The sequence below is a fragment of the Odontomachus brunneus genome, unplaced genomic scaffold, assembly GCF_010583005.1.
Source record: "Odontomachus brunneus isolate Ranch 3 - 2012 unplaced genomic scaffold, Obru_v1 Obru_scaffold_032, whole genome shotgun sequence".
In the NCBI taxonomy this organism is placed as follows: Eukaryota; Metazoa; Arthropoda; class Insecta; order Hymenoptera; family Formicidae; genus Odontomachus; species Odontomachus brunneus.
In genome coordinates, this window is record NW_022639482.1 from 2488829 (window position 1) to 2513638 (window position 24810).

The window sequence follows — 24810 nt, forward strand, 5'->3', positions numbered from 1 at the left end:
TTTTTTTCAAATCAAAATAGTGCAAAAGCACATGTCGAAAAAACACTTTATCGCGTTCCATTTTTCACAAAGCAAAAGAAATTGTTGTTTAGGAAAATAATTGTGTATGCTGACTGAATGTTATCGAGAAATGTCGAAATTAATCACAAACTACCTGTTTCGTTAGTAATGACTACTAGAACTGTTTGCATTGCCATCTAACATTTGCGGGCGGAAACTAAGTTAAGGCCCTAATATATATATATATATATATATATATATATATATATATATAAGAAAAAAATTTTTTAGTTATATTTAAAAAATTTATAACTATAAATATATAGAGAAATAATTATTATACATTTGTGGTAAAGAAACATTTTAAAAATTAAATTCTGCTATAATGTTAGTGATAATAGTGATAGTATGTATGTAACTGCTACTATTTTATTAAAAATGATTGGGCTCAAAGATAACTATAATTTTAATTAGTTTAATTTAGTTAGATTAACCATTTTTTCTCTCAATGCAGATGATAGGAACTTCTATATTCCGATCGCGTTATTTTTGTTCAATAAATTTAGTTGTTATATTGACTCTATGCTATTTTACATACACAGAAATATGATAGAAAATTTTTCCTTAATATATGAAGTAAAATTGATTCACGCGGAACAATATATTTGCAATTATTTCAAAACTTATGGAGATATATTTCAATTTACATCTTAAAATAACGTACGATACTAAGTGATGCGTGAACAAGACATGAAACGCAATGTTTGACACAAAAAATTCGCTCGAGTAAAGTACGATAATAAGGAATTAAGCAAGTTCGAAAACGGCTATCTCACTTCATGAGGAAACTATTACGCGAACGACGAGCGTCTACATCGCTCTTCGTGTTTCGCACACTCATGTCAGAACTTCATTCCGTTTCGCGTACGAGTCCAGCCGAGAAGAACGCGCGTCTACAAATGCGCGACGGAGCTTGCGCGCCGCGAAGAAAGTCGGCGAGAGACGCTGATGTTTTGATAATCCGTTGCCGATTAACGAACCATGCTGATGGATTTGTTAATTAACGCGGGATTGCAGCGGAGGCTCGCTGACTTACTGCCCTGCGATATCGATCGCGATTTACGATATCCAGGCGCGCGTATCCCGCTGAGAAAATTTTTCTCAGGTGTCTCGCGCGGGGAAAGTTCTCGTAATTAAATACACAGTTCGCCGCCGGGACGTCCGGAAATGTTTTCCATTTTTTTTCTTTCTTGCTTTCTTTTCTTTCGCTCGGGTCGCGCAAAATAATCTCGCTTATGTAACGATCGACCATTTGTCTGTTCACAGGTCTGATGATGGAATCGGAGAAGAAGATTTTCGAGATGATGAATAAGAAAGCGGCCATGTCGAAGTATTGGATGCCGCTCGTATGGGCGACCAACATCATCAACAGGGCGAGGAAGGAGGCATTGATCACCAGTGATCAGGTGGTGCAAACTCTCCTCGTCGAGCTCAGCGATATCCGGAAGAGGCTTGGCGCATTGATTGGTTACGATACCGTTTGCGTTCCTCTAGTCTACACTCAGGTGAGCACGTTTGTTGCGCGAACTCGAGTGGCGTTTGCGAGGATCGGACGCGTCCGCGATTCGTTTCAAGTCCGCGCTCTGCCCCACAAAGTCCTCCCGAGATACATTAGAGATGCCTCATAAATATATATATCGTTGGTAGATACCAATAAATTTATCAACAAGTATTGGCTACCTGATTATTTGGATACGATTGATTGATAAGATGTATTAAATTGGTAAACAAGGGGAACAAATCTACGAGGCTGCGGCTCATAAATGCTGCGCAATAAATTCATTGATAGTCTCGCGAATAATGAAGAAAGTGAAATAATTAGTTTTACCAATTGTATACAGGAAGAAAAGTTTGGTGGGACCAATTCTTGAAAAAGGAATTTCTGAAAAATGTGAACGATTCAGAAATTCGGAAGTGGATAACGAACTCGAAAATTGTCTATAACATAGAAGCGATTGTCACTAATATGATCATGCTATTCTTCTCGTATTTCTTGCACGTATATCTTACATAAATATGTACCGGTTTGTTTTACCAAGAGTATATAAATAGAGAAGCTTATATAAATAGAGAAGCGACATTGAGAAAAGCTGTCTGATTGATTAATTGAATCACGTGATTTTGCGCCATGTTGTTTCCTATTATAAACAAGTAAAGATTAATAATACAGTAGAACATACTCGCAGTTGACGTTACAGAAGAATATTTACTGCAGCTTTAATGTAATAAGTTAAAATTATAAGCAAGCAGCTATTATTTATATAAATTTTTATTCTATCCTATAACCTAACCTTGACTTCTATCTGTCATATATTTTCTTTCAATATAGCCGATTCGTCAGGTCTGTCTCATATAGAAGAACAAGATGGCGGCTTTTCGATATATTGCACTTATCGATTCTTAATGTCGCTTCTCTATTTATATAGGACTCTAGTTTTACCATGTTAGCAAAAAACATAACCACACTGAGGGAAATTATCCGATAAAAAATTAACAAACGGATATTTCCAATTCAAACATCGATGAATTTTTATACCCGATCAGGATATCTGATTAAATTTAATCGAATATTTTTTATCATAATAGCATTTCATCAGATAAAAAAAAATTATGACCGATATTTTTCATCGGATGTTTCCTGATCGGATATGGAAATTCATTGGTATTTTGATCGGAAATATCTGTTTGTTAATTTCTTATCAAATAATTTTTCTCAGTAAATTATTTCCCCATGTTTTTATATATTTTTTATATACTGCAGACTACACTGTAAAAACTGATGTGTTAAGTTTAACAATTTTATGTCATCCCAAATCACCCACTCTTATTTATATGTAAATTTAACACAAAACAAATATGATAAAATGTAACACGTATAATATATAAAAAATTAACACTAGAATTAAACATTTGAATACCGTCAGGAATCACAGTTTGTGTTAAATTGACATATGTATAATGTTAAATTAACTTTACTAAATTAACGTTACTTTAATATTTGAGAGAAGTATTAATTTATGGTTTCGATGAAATGAAAATGTTAAATAGACATAATCTATGTCTGACATATTAAATATGTTAATTTAATACAATCTGTGATTCGTAACGGTATTTAAGTAAAACGGTATTTATTAAATTCTTGTGTTAATTTTTTCTATATTATGCGTGTTGTTTTTTAACATATTTGTTTTGTGTTAAATTTACACATAGATGAGAGTGGATGATTTGGGACACATGAAATGTTAAATTTAACACATCAGTTTTTACAGTGTAGCAAAGGAGAGAAGGAGGGAAAGAGAGGTAGTAGAGAAGAGAGAAAGGAAGGAGGAAAAGAGAGTTTTTTAAAACAATCTTTTCCGTTTTTCCTCTTTGCCGTGGAAATCATGTAAAGAGTAATTGTAGATAGCGCCACTCGTCATTGGCAGATGTCGAATATGTTACGTGAATGTCTTCATCGTTCCCCGGTGATCGCATCATTATCATGCTCTGAGCGTTAGAAGCGTGACGCGTTATTATGTAATTCTTCGTCAACTGCATCTATTATTTACATTTTATCTACTATTTGTGACGTCGCGCCGTGGATAAATAAATAATGAGGCCTGTTGGCATTCCCATAAAAGCGTGTATTAACGACAAAACTATTTTTGACGTTATTTGAAACGATTGTCCGGTCTTCTTTCGGACTTGTACTCGTCAGTCAAGTATATTTTATTGTCGTTTTAGTTTATAAAAAATACTAATCACGCCCATTAATCATCCTGCCGGACAAAATACACACGGAAAAAAGATTTCAGTTCGTGTAACTGAATGGGAACCAGACGAAAAACTCTTTGACGAGAAATAATATCTCTGTACTGTGATAGAAAACACTTGTCTGACCACTCAACTGCAATAAAACTTGTTTGAGGTAACTTGAAAGCAATCCCGAGTCGAAATTTTGACTTTATGTTAAACCTTGAATTCTACAACACAGTAGGAACTATGTTAGCAAAGTAGGTTTAATTCTAATGATACAATTTACTCCTGCTTTGACTCTAATGATGTCCGAAATTTCTCTTTTCACTTTTTTAGCGTTAATATAAGTTCTATTATAGGCTTCAGAATGTCAGAATAGATGTTGAATGGAATAGTAAGGCTGAAAGTAAAATTTCGACTCGGATAAATTAAATAGAATCGAAAAAGGTGGACGTAAGTTTCAAAGTATTAAAATAGATGTTGAACGGAATAATAAGCAGGATCAAAATTTCGATTCGAAATTGACCAAATAGAAACCTCCTATGTTTTGGTTCCTATAATTGACTTTTTTATCCAGTTCCCAGATAACAGAAAATTTAGTTATACTAATAGAGTTGATTCTTTTCCATACGGAAATTTAATCCGCTGCTTAATTATTTGTCGCGTATGACGTGAAAGTCACAGTAATTATCATGTCACCGCTGTCGTCGCATTAACACGCTCGTGTTGTCAACCGGTTAAAATTACGCAGAAGTGTTAAGTAATTTTCAGAATCCGTGCGTCGATGGTGTCACACGGCGGACAAATAGCACGTTCGTCATCTGCACGACAATGTTACTTATTTTTTTCTTTTCGTCGCGCGACTGTTCTCTCAACGATTCCGTGCTTACTCGCTCGAAGGATTCAGAATAACACACTAAGGCCACGTCGAGACCAAACTGGAACTCCCGGAACTCCCGGAAAAACGTCTTTCGTATTTGTAATTAGCCAGCATGCGTTGTGCAATTGTAATTGTTCATCAACTTACTTCTCTAACTGTCGGCTGCAAACGCCATTATTTTTGAGGAATTAAAGACCGTGCCATTTCGCAAATCTGGGCGAACGTGAGGCGACACGGAGCTGCCGTAATGGCACGCTTCGTGTCCATTGTGTTACCACAGGGACACTTCTCTCGTTCGTTATTTCAATCGTTGCGAAAAACCCATTTCATTAATTTATCTTGATAGAAAAATAAAATTCATTCTCGTACACACAAATAATTTCATTAATTTATCTTGATACAAAGATGACCTGCTGCTGACGCATTAATTTTATGATCTTCTTACAAGTTGAGAAATTACCGAGCGGTATATTTCATGATTTTACCCCAATTACGCGGTTGTATAATTATTACAAGATGCACGACATATTTATGACATCCTGGATTTATCTCGATAATGATAATAATCAGTATTTAATATTTGAAACACGTGTCAGGAGAGGAGGTAATAAAATCGTAAAATTTGATCGAAATCACTACATAATAATTACACCCCATCGAACGAAGTTGTCGTTGCTTTGGGAAAGCCGGCAAAGTAACGATGCGTTAAACATATTTTGCGTTATGCGCATCTTTTTTCTTTCCTTACGTACGGGTCGTAATATGAATCTCTCTTACGACGATAGCGTGATTCGACATACTCCGTGAAATCGCAAGAAGATTGCGCGTAACGACCGCGGAGTATTCACCGCGTAATGATACATCCGTCGAAGATTAATACCCGTTTTGGATATACTCGCTGTTATTGCACATGCCTGCGTTTACATGTAAACGTTTTTGCTCGCTGCCTTAAATGAAACTTTTGAGAGGCTGTCTTACTGCCGCACGACGTCGTATATTGTGACGACGGATGTACCTTGCTCGAGTCTCTGCTTTGACGTTTTATTTTTTGACGAACATTATTTTTCTCTTCCTAATAACATGCAATTTAACAAACGGATATTTCCGATCAAAATACCGATAAATTTTTGCGACAAGCAATACTTTTCTCTCCCTAATAATGTAATAATTTTAGTGTTCAAATAAATACTTGAAAGAAAGAGTGTACTGAGAGAAATTATCCGATGAAAAGTTAACAAATGGATATTTCCGATGAAAATATCAATGAATTTTTATATCCGATCAGAATATCCGATTAGATTTAATCGAATACTTCCGATAATAATGGCATTTCATTAGATAAACCGATCAAAAAATTACCGATTTCTCATTGTTTCCTCATCGGACACAAAAATTTATTGCTATTTTAATGAAAAATATTCATTTGTTAATTTTTTATTGTATAATTTCTCTCAGAATAGATAAAGATTTGTATCACTGGAGAACCGATAACGAAATAATGCGCTCTTCGCACAACTCGCTTTGAAGATGATATAATTATAGTATATTATTAATACATGTACTTATTCCCCCTTTTTTCCATAACTATGTTCAGCGGCACATTTATAGCAACTCACAAGTGCTGCAATGAATTCATCCAAAAAATGTGTCCTTGGACACTTGAAATTTCCAGCGGCGGACGCGCGGCGCGGATAATGAATTGCGCATGGAACACGGCGTCGATGCGCGTTGCATGGTCAAGGTAGACAAGAGAGTCGAACAGTAATTTTGTCGCGATACGTCACGCCTTAATCACGGGAGTGATTTCGCGTTGCATCTCGCGGTATCTCGCGGTCTTCCCAGATGACTCGAAAACCGAGGCGTGCATTCCAGGCTTATGCGAGTGTCTCTATCCATTAGTCTCTTTGTACAAGCCACGCTATATTTTTGCATAAACCCACCGTTTCCCGATGACCTTCGCTGAGAAAGGCGGCACTCGCGCGACGGCCTTGATATTCGTTCATTCATCAAACCTGTTTGCCTGCATTTACGCCACGGAAAGAGGAGCGACAGAAATATCTTTACGAAGCTCAGGACTTCCGGTGGTGGTTAATTGTCTTCTGTCACGACCATGCTTCCGTTCGCCGGAGCTTTAAGCGATACGGATTCTAGCACAGCCGCGTTAATTGTTATATAACACGGAATTGGTGACATTGTTTCTTGAGAAAACGATAGCTCGCTTCCGCGAACGGAAAAAATTCTCTTCATAATTGCCGCATTCCTTTCCTTACCCCTGCTCTTTCCTCTTTTTTTTTTGACAGCGACGACTTACGGAGAATTTTCTCACGAATCTGCCGACGTGTGTTTTTCAGGTGGTAACACTATCATTGTACGCCTACTTTTTCTCGGCTCTGCTTGGCAGACAATTCGTCAAACACTCCGAGGGCACCGGAAAATATGAGGATCCGGACATGTATTTCCCGTTTTTCACGACGCTACAGGTGATTGGAGCAAAGGATATTATTTGCACGCAGTTGATAGTTCTCCTGCGTAAAGTCCATACATAGTTTATACATAGGTTATATATACGGCGTGTTTTTTGCAGTTCTGTTTTTACGTTGGATGGCTGAAAGTTGCCGAGGTGTTGATTAATCCATTCGGCGAGGATGACGACGATATCGAGCTGAATTGGCTGATTGATAGGCACATCAAGGTATGCTACGCAATTACTATAACTCACAGCTTTGTAGTCACGTGAATAATAAGTCGTTATGTTATTATTTATGAATTTCGACGAGAAGAATAATGTATTATGCAAAAGTAGCGGAACCTGAACTTAAAGCTCAATGTATCTATATGCAAATGCACTTTTTTTCTCATTACTGTAACACTTCAACTTTTCTTTCTTTTTTTGCCTATCCGCATGTTGATGTGTTTTTTTCTTATCTATCGTGTTGCGTGTGCGATAGGCGGGTTACATGATCGTCGACGAGATGCACGAGGAACACCCGGAATTGCTGAAGGATCAGTATTGGGACGATGTCGTGCCCAAAGACTTGCCGTATACCGTCGCAAGCGAGCAGTATCGTAAGGAAGAGCCGAAGGGCTCCGCGGAACATTATAAGGTGAAAGATAGCGATGCTCTTTACGCGAACGTTATGTTGGGCACGCAGATTCACAGTCACGTGCAGCACCGCAAAGCTCATCAGGACGATATGTATGCCGATTACGTGAGTATCGATCGTTTATGCAATCTTCTCTCATCTCTCATATATCGTCCCTCATCTCTTATCCTTCATCCCTCATTCCTTTCTCATCCTTAAGATAAATACATTGAAAAAGAAGTAGCAGAGAAGTAGAGTTTCATTCAATTATGAAACCTTGCTTGAACGAACAAAATTCGCTCACACAAACGTTTAGACGAATTATGTCGTTATTGGATGAAAGAGTTTAGACGAATTATATCATTATTGGATGAAAGAGTTATTAATAGATTGAATGATTACGATTTGGTCAACATCAACGCAACTTACTGTTTACTGTACGCACTAAATTCTGTACGCACTAAATAATTTTCTAGCAGACGCAACAAACAGCGATTGTTATAACTATGACATTTATTTATAATTTGATTTTTTAGGCTTTCGCGGTGTCCATGCGTATTAGATTTGGTTTCCGGGTTTGAGCCGCGTGGATTTATCTTCGTTTGATTCTGACGTTTCGCGAACATTTTAGTCCGCTTCATCAGGGAGGAACGACCCGATGCCTCCCTGATGAAGCGGACTGAAATATTTGCGGAATCAAACGAAGATGAATCCACGCAGCTCAAACCCGGAAACCAAATCTAATAGACATTTATAATTCTATCTAGACCAGCAAATCATAAAGCGATAAGTTGGGGCGAAATCTTTTTTAGTAATTCGTAATTATATCATTACGCTCTCGCGATGATTCGCGAACCTTGAATATTTCCTGTGCTTTTAGGAGAGCGTCGACACCCCATTGGTCGAACGGAAGAAGAACGGTTGGTTTCAACGGCAGATCACCCGGGTGGGCTCGGTACGAAGCTCCTCGACCACGTACAGCAGCGGTGGTGGTTTCTTCAATCGAAACCGCCACAACAGCGTGTACAGCAGCCCCGAGACCGGTGGTCTTCCGCAAACGAACAATCCAAACTTCAAAATGTCTCTGTACGATCGTCTTGTGGGACGCAAGAGCGTCCGCAGTCAACGAATGGGCCGTCAAGGTGTGTATATATACATTTCCGATAAAAGGCGTTTTCAGAAATTTGACGAGCTGACGCAAAGGAAAAGAAACCCGGCAAAAAGTGAATTAGCATTATGCGGCGAACTGTCGCACGACAGGCTCTTGTTTGCCATCATCTTAATGACGATATGTCAATATTAACGATCATATTTGCTCCTGCGCTTCGATAATACTTACGACCGAGTCATTACGTAACGTAAACGCCCAAGATCTATTGACTTTTGCATCATGAACGTTCATCCATCGCCTCTCGTGCAAATTAGTTTGTTGTATGAAGAATTTTTACTCACACAGGTAATTAACCAGCATTATGAATCGCGCAATGCTTCAATAGGCTATAGAACACCAACCAACGTGTTCTGCGATGCCGTTCAAATTTATTCACATGAAATTTCGGGGATCTTTTACCCAGGAGAATATTAACATAAGCCATTTGTTTCATTAACACAAAGGCGCGGCAATACGGACGGAAATAGACGAGGAATTTTTCTCGTGATTCCCGTGAATCATGACTGCCGTCGAAAGAAAGTCTGATGCGAGCTTTTCCTTTATCGCTTCCACGTACGCGAAAGATGACGTAACGCAGCAAGCCGACCTTGCGTGACCTCAGCGATTTCCGCGATTATCACGGCGCATTCGACGAGAAAAGTCTCTCCTAAGTCCTTGTGCTTCTTTTTACTTTTTCCCCCCACTGTGTCCTCAGCGCAGACAACGCGCCGTGTATCAAACGTATCGCATCCGCGTAATTATATCCTCGTCAACGCATAACTCGACGTGCCTCCCGTCCGGCGCCAGAGCCATGGTCTAACAGGACCCATTTCCACGCTTCGCGCCCGACGCGCTTTCCACGGGGATCGTTAGTATAATCGACAACGTCGTTACCTATTTTCTGCGCGCGACCTCGGGGAATCGCTCCAAATCCGGAAATGCGCGCCAAGGCGCCATTCTAACGGTCGCGATTCGCTTCTAATTGCAGGCACTATGACGAAACTGAACTCGGTGCCGGTGTCGCTGAAGAACAGGCCGCGCATACCGACTCCGGACGTGACGAAAGAGGTGGTCGACCGTGAGCAGCGGCTGGCACTGTCGGCTACTAACGCGGCGAATATCGGCGCGGGCGTGGTAGGTGTGATACCAACGAACGGTCACTATCCAACCGACCTGTCGGTGGTAGTGTTGTCGCCGATCCAAGAGACCGAGGGTACACCCTCGTCAGGCAAATCCGGCGCGGCGGCTTTGGCGCAGGCCGTGCTCTCGCCGACGTTAACCAGCGCTGGTCTGATGACGCCGGTGACCCTGACGCCGGTCACCATGGGCCATCTGACGCAGTTGGGTCTCATGAAGACATCCTCGACGACACACATCAACAACTCGGTCAGTAACGTTGTCCAGGCGACGTTGACCGAGGTCAACAGCAGCGAGGAGGAGGGTAGCGGAAGTGGTAGCAGCAGGAGCGGGAGTATCACCGGCCAAGAGGACCGCTCGACGCCGCTGATCGACAACAACAACAGTCCGATCGCTAGCAACGGCAGCTCGCCCACCTTCGGCGGCTACAACGATCGTTCACCGATTCTCATGAGACCGGAGAAACTCAGCTACATGGTCACCGCCGCCGTGCCCGTTCCGAGTAGCAACGCGAGCGCGGACGCGCGAGGTAGACGATCAGCGTCCCTGCCAGGCCCGCCGGTCATTCAACAACGGGACGACCGTAGCATATCGCTGCCGCAGTCACCGGGGCTGCAGCCGCGAGAGACCCGAACAGCCTCCGTGTCGAGCAAGCAGGACGGGCTCGTGGACAAGCTGGCCGGCGGCCATTCGGCCATTCGACCGCGCACCAGTAGTTTCGGTCACGACTTGTCCAGGCCCACTCAGAGGGCCCAGGACGCGTCGAGGAAGATCAGCAGCGTCTCGTGTACGAACGCGTCGCTCTCGAGCGGCTTCGGCTCGGCGTCTTCGACGTCGTCCGCGAGCGTGCCCGCCACGACGACCGTCGCGGGCAGCAAGAGGAGCGAGGTCTACGTTTGATGAAGGAAAATCGGTCAGCTCGTCCCGATGATTAGGAGGTACAATTAGGAGGTTCATTAAAAAGTGCAATTCCGTTCACGTTTCCTGAGATTCATCTCCGTCCGTTATTGTGATGCTCGTGTATGTTTGTATGTATGTGTTTGCACGTGTGTTTGTGCGTGTCTCGTGTTGTGTATGTGCACGTAACGGGTTTTATTTTTGTAATTTTTCTCGTTCGTATATTTCCTCCAGAGGAGTGACATGATTGTCTTTGCAGCAGACACAAATGATAACGCGAATACTCCTGAGAAACGCGAAGGATTATCTATGCTACTCTACCATTCGCGCATCTCGTTTTTGATCATTTGACGAATCTTTTGGAACGTCCTGCATTTGAAGCAAGTAAGATGCGACCAGATGTTCCAAACGATGCGCTACTGACGGTTGCACGGGGAAATTATTGTAGCAGAAGTTAAAATTCTATTTATTTTTACAATGTAAAAATTTATAATGTAAAACATTTTGTAAAGTTGGACTGTGCTGAAATTTTTTGTAGCATAAATTACGGTAGAAATAGTAAATTTAACAACACTTATCTGATATATAATATAAAAATGTTCAAGTAATTACAATAATGTAGTAAAAAATCAAGCAATTATAATAATGTAGTAAAAAATCAAGCAATTACAATAATGTAGTAAAAAATTAAACGTATATATATATTTTTTTTTAACAGTATATACAGAGTGTCTCAGATGTCTATGATGATCTTTTGTCAGAACGTAGAACGGATTGAGGTGAGCAAGAAAGTCCTGTGCCGTTTTGCGGTATTCGCAATAACAATCGAGATATTAATTAAACAAGATTGATGACTGATCACGCGCAATATGATAGATGAGCTGCAGTGGCGCCGTCTGCCGTTGTATACTTATACATTAAGTCAAACTGAACAAAAAAGTCCTTTACTATTTCGCAAATGACTACTTCTACCATTGCGCGTGATCGTTCACCAATCTTTTTTAATTAATATCTCGACTATTATTGCGAATATCGCAAAGGCACAGGACTTCCTTGCTCACCTCAATCCGTTCTACGTTCTCACAAAGGGTCACCATGGAGATCTGAGACACCTTGTATATTTTTAAATTATATCTATATTTTTTATAACATATATTTTTAACAACATTTTTAAATTATATGTATATTTTTTTGTCATAATCCTGTATAGTCCAAGATTACAAATTGTTTTAATTTTGTTGTAATTTTTGCAATACTTTTCCCCCGTGCAGTGGCGTCAGCCACTTTTTAGATATTTTGTCGAAATAACGATCAACGAGAGGAATGGATTGCGCGACTATACGTTGTAAATAGTAATAATAAATAGTAATTTATGCGTTAAAGACTCTGTATGACGATCAATCCGATGTAGGAACGTATATTTAAATTGTATATGTATTATAATCATCACATAATATTACTCGGCACGAGTGTAAGATGGTCGGGAGTCTTGGAATAGTTGCGTGCGCGGAAACGTGAATGGATCTTCCCGGCGAAGATCACGCGGAAAAGGTCGAATGCCTTATCGCCGACCGATAATTGACTTACACTCGCGACGAAGGAAAGCCACAGGCGTAATATACGAAACAAAGTGCTTTAACAGGGAAACGGGAAATATCGAAAGTATACTTTTCTATCGTCTCGTGCAATAACGTAATGCCGTAAGGATGCGTCGATTAATGTTAAAGCGTGCACCGTTGCTACACTAATTTGTTATTAGCAACTCTCTTTCTCACACACACACACACACACACACACACACACACACACACACACACACACTCGTAATATCGTTGTAAATCTATTCCTTCGCGTCATGATGTATTGTGATATCGTTTTCTACGGATATCTGTAGTGTGGCATTTCGCGCGGCGTACAGAGCGCTACGTGGATCAACGATGCCGAGAGAAATCAAATCCGTTAATTACGTTACGTTCACGTACTTTTGTACATAGCTTAATGCTCTTCTTCGACTTACCGTTTTCCCTTTTTCCTCCGGCGTCTCGCTAGAAATTTCTCATACGTTTTTATTGCCATAAATTCGACCGCGGCGCAACATATCGATAGCCTCGTACATTTCCTTTCCACTCCGCCATTTTTACACACACAACGCGTCGAGTGGTAATGCGCGGTTCCTTAGAATATCCGTGAGAGATTGTGCCGTGTCGCACGCGACGTCTCCGATGTTTCCTCTTACGTGTATTCCGATTGTTTCAGTTTTACTCGACGATATCTCGGATTAGCCGAACTGATCGCCGAAACGCGAATAATGTCGGGGCAGTGCGGCTGATGGAATGTTGAAGCATTTGTTCGAGAAATCGTAGAAAACATTTCGACATTGGTACTGGCACGCTCTCGGAACCGACGGAAAACAATTAGGCCTGTTCTACAATACGTCGTATGTCGCTGTCGGACGTCGGAACGCAGTCGATGGGCCAATCAGAGGATTTGTTTTTCGAGATGAGTTCTCCTAATTGAATCATTGATTGCATTCCGACATCCGACTCTGATATACGACGTATTGTAGAACCGGCCTTAGAGGCGAAGCGCTCCTTGTTCGCGCATTTCGATGAATGGCGGTGCGACTCACGTCGCGGCTCAAGTTGTTTGTAGTGACAAAAAGAGCTTCTTGTTATTACGAGTATATTAGTGCAATTGAATCGGGAAGACGAGCGTATGTATATAACTTGCAACCACTAAGCTCATATTCTTATTGAGATAATGAATGTGCTCAATGCCAATGCGCGCGTAAACCTAAGCCATAAATGACAAAGTGCTGTATGTATCGCAAACTATTGTATTACGCATATTATCGGGAGTATCATCACTCCATCGTGCACATGTCGGTATATGTAGACATCGTTCATCACGACGGTTAACAGTAACAGTTCTAACAACTCACGACGCGATTTTCACGTTGCGTTTTGTCAGTTGTGTATGAGTAAACAAGAGTACGATTTCGGGGACTGACGGATCTACCAAAAATATTACGATCTTGTGTTGTAACCATGTGAACCAGCGAAACGTGTGTAATCCTTAGTTACGAAGAACTAGAATTAACTGTAATATTCATAAAAATATCGATATAATTATTAAATATCGATATAAGTGCAAACAGATATTTCTTTGATGCGGGTCTTACGTTTGATCTATAGTTATGGTGAAAAGAGCGAAATTTGCATTTCCTACCTTCGTAAATCATTGTCCAGACTATTGGCTCGGGGAAATTAAATTGATCGTGCAAGCGCACATAGATGAGGAAGATGTTTCGTGAAGGTAATGTCTACTGTGTTGTGCTTCCAATTAGAATGATTATCGCGATGCGTGCGAGATAGTGTTACGAGCAAGCATAACTGTAGTTATATGATAGGTAACCTTTGTGTATGTACGCATATATCAACCTGTGATGAAGAGAAGAAAGAAATAGGAAATATTGCATGCCTAAATATCGATACTTATTTATATCATTGTTGATATGATACGCCTCTATTGGCGATTAACCGAGCGCGTCTAAAGCGATATTATATATATAATAATCTCTGTGTAATGACTGTTTTAACTCTTTACACCCGCCTCTACGTGAGATGTAAGGAGGATAAATCCAATTTTGTAGATATTTAATTTACAGTATTTGTATATATAAATACATTCCTTGTTATCTCCCGTAAGCGCCCAATTATTATATTATTATAATTATTATTATATTATATGAACAATTAGAAATATATAAGCGATTTTTTTAAGTTTCTCGGTGTCCAGTCACATATATCTAGCTGTATCAACGATATTTTCATCTCTCTCTTACTCCCCCTCCCCTTGTCTATTACTTATATTGAAATAAATATCTTCGAAAATATATATTAGTGAGTACTATTCAATCGGTTACCTTTGCATAATTCTATAAAAATTTTATTGTTCAATTATCACGGCTCTTATAATATCAATAGACTCATACTATTCAAACTTTAATAGATGATTTTTTCATACGTATTATATGCGTTCAAAACGTTGGATGCTACTACAAACTGAGAATAATATTCAATACTAAACATGCTTAAAGAAATTTCTAAAATGATTTTTATATATCGTTGATTGATGTTATCTACGATAGGTACAACTATTTCTATTAAATTCTCAGGATGTTAAGCTTAATTGGATTTACGATAGATCGAGCATGAAGTAACGTTTTAATACATTAAGTGTATACAATTTAATAGCAATTTTTTCTGACAAGAAAACGTAAGATTTATATACAGTGTAATAATATGAAGCAGAATATTTATATTAGCTAAAAATTAATTGTGAATAATTAAAGATTTAGAAGAGCAATTTGCATAACTTTTTCCTAAGGTGCTTATTTAGCGACAAATCGAAAAGTAATTAATTTACGCAATTATTGCGTGAAAAATTTATGCAAGATGCTAATTACGTAGCCCGTTATGAGGCTCTTTTATCGACCCACGTCGATTGCAAAACTGCTCCCCGAAAACTTGCTCCGTTTAAAGGAATTGCTGCGTTCCTTTATCGAGTTATATTTTTCGACTGTACCACCTCCGTACGACATGAGATGCGATGTTACCAGACTGCAACTGCACCTGCACTTGTCCCCAGACTCGCGGCGCCGGACGGACGGAATAATATCGGCCGCGTCGAGAAGCATCGGGGACCACGCCCAGCTTCTTCGAATTCTCCAAAGATATTCACGTGACAATTTCTCAAATCGCTCCCAGCGGACTCTCCGGGGCCTGATTTCGCGCGTACAACGTGCGCTCCGTGTTCCGGAACAAATAGGAGCAGCTAACGATCGCCGTTATTCGCGCCAAACTCTCGAATATGTATGAGATACTAAATATTTATTAGATGCAACCGATATTACACTGACGATCTATCCTTCCTTTATCGTTCCTCGAGCGTTATCCAACTCCGACCGTACGGTAACGCGATCCAATCAAGTCGAGCGACAAGGCGATTCTGTTTCGCGCAAATTCCACTTTCGGATACATCAAGCTTAACGACCAACCCGATGGTTTTAAAGATATTCGGTTGATTTTTCTCTTGGGAAATAAAGGATTGAGTACAACGTCTAATCAATAAATTACCACCGCGAGAAATTACTGAGAGAAATTATCCGATAAAAAGTTAATAAACGGATATTTCCGATCAAAATACCGATGAATTTTTATATTCGATCAGGATATCCGATTAAATTTAATCGAATACTTCCGATCATAATGGTGTTTCATCAGATAAACCGATGAAAAAGATATGCACCGGTATTTCTCATCGGATATTTCTTGATCAGATACAAAAATTCATCAGTTTGATCGGAAATATACGTTTGTTAATTTTTTATCGACTAACTTTTTCAATGCAGTGTTTGGACACGCGTGCGCGTATCTAACTCTAAATATTTTTATTGTGTTGTGTACGTTTTGATCTCTATAAATACAAATATTTAAATTTTCAACACGGAATATTCAGTTCGAAATAAAATAATATACCTAAATCATTCATAAACACTAAGTGTTAGAAAATAATTGTTCAAATGAAAGTTGAGTTAAGATATATAGATGATAAGCTGAATATATGTGAGATGTCATCACCACTCCACTACTTCATATTTCAGCGTACATCTATCCGACTGTTTTTTTTAAATGACACATGATATTTATACTTTAAGAACCTTCCAAGATGAGTTTAATTTTGCTTAACTCAAAATGTGCATAGCTGAGAAAAATATTGAATAACAAACAAAATACTGATATATATATATATATTCGTATGATAATACGTCATAATGCGTATACATCATTGCTCTACAAACGGTATCATTTTTTTCGCATGAATATTATCACTTTTCATACACGTGAAAGTCTTACATCGCCCAAGACGATAACGCATTTGCTTCCACGCGTACGTACGCGCGTATTATTTCTATGATAAAACAAATATCGGTGACCACTATCGCGCCAATTTACACGCAAAAAAAACTAGCTTCCAGAGCTAAAAAATAGCTGTGGCAGATAAGATGTGTCACTGAAATAGAGACAGCTAATGTCGATACTACCGAAGCTAAAGTTATCCGTTGTTTAAACTTAGGTGCTACAGCGAGAAATATTAATTGCTAGAAATAAATGACTGTAACAAATGATTGTAGCTGTGCGGCAAACTTCTTTAATATATGCATACGATAAGAAATTTAGGAATAACTGTTATTTTCTTAGCTACTTGAAATAATGTGCATTTTTAATGTCACCTAATATATTTGTATTTGTATTTCATAGCAAATGCATTTTAGCTGTTATAGCCAATCTTAGCAGTGACAGCTAAATAATTAGCCTTTTGACTAAGTTTGAATCAGCTACCGCGGTTTAGCTAATATTAGTAAGTCATTTTTTGCGTATAGCTGCATTCGGAGTTGCAAGAGTATATGTAGCAGAAGTTGCATATACTAGTCTCGCATTGTCCCACGTTGTGATAATAAATCATTAAGCGTTTCACGGATTATCAGACTGCGGTCGCTTATGTGACGAGTACAAGATTGTGCCTTATCACCAGCAGCATGCGTTTGCACTCAGCAATAGCGAGCAGTTCTCCATCTTTATGAATACATCTCTCTATCCCTCTGTCCCTCTTCCTCCCTTTCTCCTCCCTCTCTCTCCCTCTCCTTCTCCCTCCCCCTCCCTCACTTTCTAAATTTCCCTCTATCTCTCTCTCCTTCTCCTCTATCTCCATTCTCGCTCGCTCCATCTCTTTTCCTCTTCACATTTCCCTCTCTCTCCCACATTTCCTCTCTTCTTCCCTCTTTATTCTCGCTCGCCCTCTCTCTTCTGCTCCCTCGATCTCTTTTCCATTTTCTCCCTTCCCCTGTTTTTCTTTCCTTTCTTTCCTTCATTTCTGATAAACTTTTTGTCTCTTCATCCTCTCTCTTTTTCCCCCTTTCCATTCTTTTCTTTTCCCCTCTTTTTCCCTTTTGACACCCTCCCTGTCTCCCTCACTCCCTCCTCATTCCATTTTTTTCTCTCTGCTCCCTTTTTCTCACACTTTCCTTCTCTTGCTCTTCATCTCTTCCTCTCCCTCTTGGCTCGTTCTATTTTATTCTCTCTCTCTCTCTCTCTCTCTCTCTCTCTCCCCCCTCTCTCCCCCTCTCTCTCTATCTCTCTCTATCTCTCTCTCTCTCTCCCCGAGTCTGTCGTATATTTTAACTTTTCTTCTCTTTCGATCAAGCTACCAACGAGCAATTACGGGAACGTGCGCCGATTTCACGTTTATCCGCGAAAAGCGCAGAAGCGACGTCAGATCGTAGGATAGTCGGAGAACTGGATTCGAGATCCGGTTGGCCCTCGCCAATGCTCCGAGCAACATTGTACAGGATTTTAATGAAGATTGACTGTTTTGATAAAGATAATGATGTAGGTAATAATAACGTCGGTGTACAGGTGCGGCGCCGGAGATGCGTCGATACGGATCGGTATCGCGTGCAAACGTAACGGACGCGGTCATACCATGTCATAACGACCGTGGCAAGGATAGAGAGAAAGAGAAAGGGTGTATAATGAAATCGCGCAACCGAAAGATCGAGCAATAACATTTAGCTAGGAGCAAAAACATTTATGAATGACGGCAAGAAGTCAAAGTATCGTAACGCACCAGCGTGACGAAGGTGAGGCTATAGAATGCGACACTACGTTTCGATCGCCAATTGGTATATACTGAATGGCGATTGTTTTGCCGAGTGTAACTACTGCCTCATGAAACACAGTATATAAATTAATAGCTATAAATTAATAGGCCGTGTGCGACATCGCGACGCGAATTCAATGGAATATTGTTCTTACATGTTTGCACAAAAAACGTAGTAATTGAACATACGGAGACGAACGTCGTAATTGTTTCTAACGTAATTGATCGTTATATCCTTGTCAGTAATTTTATTCATCATTGTGAGAAATTACCTGTTAATGAGGTAACTAGCTTTCTCATCAACAAGTCACAAAACTTTGCGTGCAATGCACATTTTAAATGAATAATTTTCAGATATATCTTGACATTTTGTGGTTCTAACAAAATTAATAATAAATAGATAAATATGTATATAATCGTGGAGATATAAGTAAATATTAATTAAAGAAAATTGGCGGATCGTCGCTCACGATAATATATTAATATTATCTAATTAATAACTAAAAATCTACAAAGTTATTAGGAAAAGGGTAGAGACAGAGAGAAGCCTGAGAGCGGCCACCAGTTTGATTTTAATGGCCAGAGATAGGCGCATTTTCGAAACGCGATCTAACAAAGCGCCTTTATTACGTTCGTTAGGCGTATTTTCGCGGTGGTAACGATAAAATGCGCTTGGTTCGTACTTCCGTACAATGATAGTAAGTTAGCAAAGGACAGACGTCCAATTGTTTCACCACTGATCGGATTTATATTCTTAAAAATTTTGCGAATACGTAAGTTCCTTTGCGCAAGTATAATCAGGTCACAAAATAGCGCAATGAAACTTACGTATACGCAAAAATTTCAAGAATACGGGCCCTGGTCGATTGAATTTTTCGGGCATTTCTCGGTAACCACTAAAGATATCAAGGTGACTCAAAGGACACTATCTGTCCCACAATTCATCTTATTGGAATTAGTAATTTATAATACAAATAATACTGGAGACCAAACAACTCGGTTCGAATCTAGCCTCAATAGTTTTGCGGAAACTCCAAACACATCGGTTCGAATCTCGTTTTAATAATTTAGCAGGAAAATTTGGTGAAATATAGTGAGATATAGTGGATCCAACGTTAAGAACGCGACTTTAAGATATTGGAAAATTATTTTCAACACTCTGGCGTGTTACTGAGGAAGTAGAGTGATATTAACACAGATCGTCATTCAAGATACGATGCAGAGCAAAATACGCAAACGTCACGTCATTTTCGAAAATACACTTTTGCAAATGCGAAAATTACATTAAAAAACTGTACGGAATTACTCTAGAATATGTTCTAGATGCTAACATTATATGACCTAAATAACCTGCAGTAACATGACCGACTTTCGGCCTATGCCTGAGAATCCGACTTTTCTACGACACTAACTTGGATCCAAGGTTATGAACACGACTTTGGACTATTATAAAATTGTTAAAATTATTTTCAAAATTCTGAATATGTTACTGAGGGAATAGAGTGACATTAAGGTATACTGTCATCCAAAGATGACGATGCAGAGCGAAATACATACACTTTACGTTATTTACGAAAATACACCTTTGCAAAAATTTCTTTAAAAAACTTTCAAAAATTATCCCAGGCTTAACTAACTCGGATTAATAAATTAGCGAAGACTCAAAACGTTCGGGTCCGAATCTCGGCTTAATAATTTAGCGGGAAATCGAAATATTTCAGTTTAATAATTTAATTTGTTGTCCTTAATTTGTCGAAAGTTAATTTGTCGTCTTGTCAACAACAAACGCGTATGCATAAGAAAATATCTCTGAAGAGATAGTATGTCGTATATGTATAATACGACATAACAAATTAATAAAGTTAATATTAATCAAATAGTATATATAGAGCATACATAGAGTATATATAAACCATATATAGAGCATAAAAAAGTATATATAGCATATATAGAGCATACAAATATGACATGTTGTAATATATCAGTTTAATGTATCATCAAGAAATAATCCGACGAGAAAGAAGCCTACCGAGTCGAAATTGTAATCGGCCATTGTTATGCAAGAATGATTCAATTAAAAATATTATAAGCTTCTATCAATGGATACTCCATTCACATCTTTTTAAAACCAACAAAAAGAACTCAAGCCTTATATATGATTGAAAGAAATTAAGAAACAGTTATTTATTTTTTATCAGTCACGTCTTTTTGCACATTTTTCTAAGAATTGAGCTAGTCAGTACTCTTAAAGAAATGGAAATGCTTGACTCGATGAACTATTGCGACAATGTCAGAGCTAAATTCTTTGGTTGGATCATTCTTACGTAACTCCAGCGAATTGCAAATTCCAATTCTTACTTTACTTCCCGTTGGACCTAATGCGATTTACGTCTACGTGCATGCAACCTACGTAAAGTGACGCTTGGTGTCTACTATATGTGCGTCTAAATTGAGCGCTCACCATTGCGCGTTGTCCCACGGTGTCCAGGGTCCACTAGCCATCCCGTCGCTGCATCTAGCACTGCACTGGTTCTCGCGTCCCACATCTCCTGTAATACACTCCCGACCGCGGTAATCTAACGGAAATTTCCCGAAATCCCGTCACTCTTGGGAGATATACTACGAGTTTCGAGTTGCAAATCGCGTATGAAATATCGCGAACTCCGTTTTCGAGAAAATGTCGGCCTTTCGGATAAACGACGACAACTCAGCAACAGTCCGATCAAGTTGTAGCATATCGTTTTGATACACGCGCGACGCGAATCGAAAACCGATCTTGCGAAATCTTTTGACACGTGAGCGAAATAATCGCACGCGATTCTCACGTACGACATGGAATATCCCTAATGTAACGTTTCGGTGAAGCAGCGTAGTAGGCTGCAACACAGCTCCGCAATATTCTTGCGGATAACAGCTCCGCAATACTTTTGCGAAGACAATTCCGCAATATTTTTGCGGATAACAGCTCCGCAATACTTTTGCGAATACAGTCCCGCAATACTTTTGCGAAGACAGTCCCGCAATATTTTTGCGGATAACAATTCCGCAATATTTCTATGAAGTTTGCTTGCGACTCTTCCGCAAATATGATCCGGTGAAATTCGTAAATCTATCAAATTAATGATCGCGAACGGGAGCGTGAATAAAAAATTAAAAACTATGAAAATTGTGACGATAAAGATAAAAATTCTATTCAAAATTCATGCGAAAAAAATGTTACCGCGTGAGTCGTCCGTCTTCGTTTGATGGAACTTGTCACGCGCCGCGTTACTAAATAAATAACTGCTCGATTGTCTAACTGGTCCACATCGCGTTTTTCGCGAAGAATCAACGCTCGCTAGCATTGTCTCTACTGTGTCCCGTGTTAGGAAACTCTAACTCTAAATGAAAAATTGAAACCTGACAATTTTCCGACGATCGTGAAATTAATTTCGTGGCAATTTAAGTAATTACGTTATAGCCGTATCCCTCTAGCGACTCGCGACTGCGGCTGCGATTATGTCTCTTGACCAACGAGAAAAGCGGTAGTAGTTAGCAGCTCTTTTCTGACTTGTCAAGAGACACAATCGCAGCCGCAGCCGCACTCGCGAGTCACTAGTGTGATACGGCTATTAGACCGCTTCGCGCAGACGCCGCACGATATCGAATTTTATTTAATAAAGAACTCTGTACTTTACGGAATGCAATCGCGACACAAGTTCACGCGAGAGAGAAAATTGAGCAAATTAATGACCGGCGGAAGATCTATCAAGGCGGGTAATATGATTGCGCATTTTCTGTGGCGCTATCTCTGCATGTTGGTGCACTGATCGAGACATCTGAAAGATCGCATTCCATAAAACTGAATAACTTTACAAAGTTTAGAATTCAGAGCATATACTCGATAGTTTAATGGTAGACAGTGTCAGAGTTTAGTTAATCAAAATTTTCTTCAACAAAAATCATTGACCAATCAATAATCAGAGTTAGTCAAACAATTAGTAAATATATATACATTGGGAGAAAAATACTTTAAAATTTTCCAAATTTATAAAAATGCATTATTACTAATATTATTTGTAAAAGCGATCTTTCAATTGTTCCGAACAATGTGCTTTATTGGACAGCACATACACACACTACACCAGAGCAAAGTAAATCGCATTAATTCATAAACATGCATTACATGGAAAGACTTTTCGTCTTTCTATTACCAATATTTTTTCTTGTTTGACTCACCGACCCGCCGATCAGGGCAGCCACGTTCTGCTTTCATTTCTGAAACAGAAAAATGTTTCGTCGATTAAATTTGTGTATTGATGTTGGTTTGAGTGGAGAAGTTTGCAATATTAAAAAAAATAAGCACGTGATACTTCTCACGCTGGGAGAATTTTTCGGAAAACATTTACACTGAGAATATTCCACATATTCCTTTTTTTCGACGTTTCAAATAAATCTCTTAATTAGAAAGAAAAATCTAAAATCATTTTTCAAGTGGTAATGTTACTCAAGAAAAAATTCGTGTTTTACGATTTAACGTGATCTTTGACTCGATTCAAATTATCTCAATTTCGAGGAAGAGAATTATCAATCTTATTGGATTTATAATTACAAATGCTAAATAGGGGAACTAACCTTCGAGCTAACCCCGCTTGGCCCGAACCGGATCCTCCGGTGCGGCATCTCCTAGAGTCGCGTGATTGCGTCTTCTCTATTAAATATCTGTAACAGAAATTAAGTTTAATTTAGTATCAATTAATTTAATAAATTGGTATCAAATAGTTACACACGACAACACGGCAAGACAGTGAAAAGAAATTGTCGTAACGACACGTTCGAGTTTCTTCCCAATGCGCAATAAAAAATAATTAAACAATAGCCGATTAATTAATAGGAATTAATAATGTCTGATCGACAACCGCATAATAATGTCCGGTAGTATCAATTAATTACACACGACAGCAAAACGAGGTAAGGAAATCGTCGTAACGGCACACTCGAGTTGCTTCCCAATACGTAATAAAAATAGTTAAATGACAACCAAATAAAGAAATAATAATATTCGAATAATAAATGTATGTTGATATTATTTGATTGGCATTAAAGAACTCGATCGCGACATTTCTCTATCTAACAAGTAAAAAAACAAATAAAACACGGTAATTATTCGCTACGGTAAAGTCCACAACACCTACTCGTGTGATAAGTATGCGTCCCAATTCGTGTTAATTATTACCTTGTGACGAAGTCGAAATGCGGTAATAAAAATCGGCGCGAAATGATTTAGAAAATAACGCGGCAGCTCCCGCGATGCTCTCACCTCAGCGGCTGATAGCGCTATGGCGTAACACTCGAGCACGTGCTAGCGTACGCGTGCTTACGTCACCCGACCGCGCCCCTCCTCCTGTCCCAAACGCCACTCAGTCAGCGGCCTAAGCGCGCCGTTACGACGGTCGGTTTATGTAGCCTTTATGGAGTTTAGAGTTATTTGTAAGAGCCGTTGCACAGGTATTGTTATTACCGATTATTTCATCATCGTTATTCCGTTATTATCCACTCGCGGATATTATCACACGATTGTCGAGCAGATATTATTATTACTATCATTTAATATTTGAGTGTTATTACTTCTTTATTCGATTATTATTTAATTTATTCGGTTATTACTTAATTATTGCTATTACGCATAGGAAAGCAACTCGGGTTTGCCGCTACGACAATTTATTTACCACGTTCTTCTTCAGTTATTATCGTCTTTGCCTAGTTATTGTTATTTATCGTTATTACTGAATATTCGATAATTGTTATTTCCTTATCATCCGCTCGCGGATATCATACAATTGTCGATCAGGTATTATTATAATTATTATAAAAAAGTAATGATATTCGAATAATAAATGATAGCGGTAATAATACCTGATCGACAATCATACGATAATATCCGCGAGTGAATAATAACTGAATAACGATAATCGAATGATTGGTAATAACAATGAATAACAGTAACTGTGCAACGTTGAAAATAACTGAACAAAGACGAGATAAAGAAATCGTAACGGCACGACCGAATTGCTTTTCTATGCATAATAGCAGTAATTAAATAATAACTGGATAAGGAAGTATTAATACTCGAAAAATAAATGGATGTTGATAATATTTGATCGGAA

General features: G+C 39.0%; 1 protein-coding gene across 1 annotated transcript in view; it reads left to right on the top strand.

Annotated features, from left to right (window-relative positions):
- LOC116843355 overlaps positions 1-12064 on the top strand; it is an 89180-nt gene extending 77116 nt beyond the window's left edge. The window contains exons 5-10 of the mRNA XM_032813726.1: positions 1327-1565; positions 7027-7155; positions 7260-7367; positions 7624-7884; positions 8639-8900; positions 9897-12064. Of these exons, the coding sequence (XP_032669617.1) occupies positions 1327-1565; positions 7027-7155; positions 7260-7367; positions 7624-7884; positions 8639-8900; positions 9897-10945 (2048 nt within the window). The 3' untranslated portion in view covers positions 10946-12064. The remainder of the gene's footprint in view (positions 1-1326; positions 1566-7026; positions 7156-7259; positions 7368-7623; positions 7885-8638; positions 8901-9896) is intronic.
- Positions 12065-24810: the final 12746 nt, after the last annotated feature.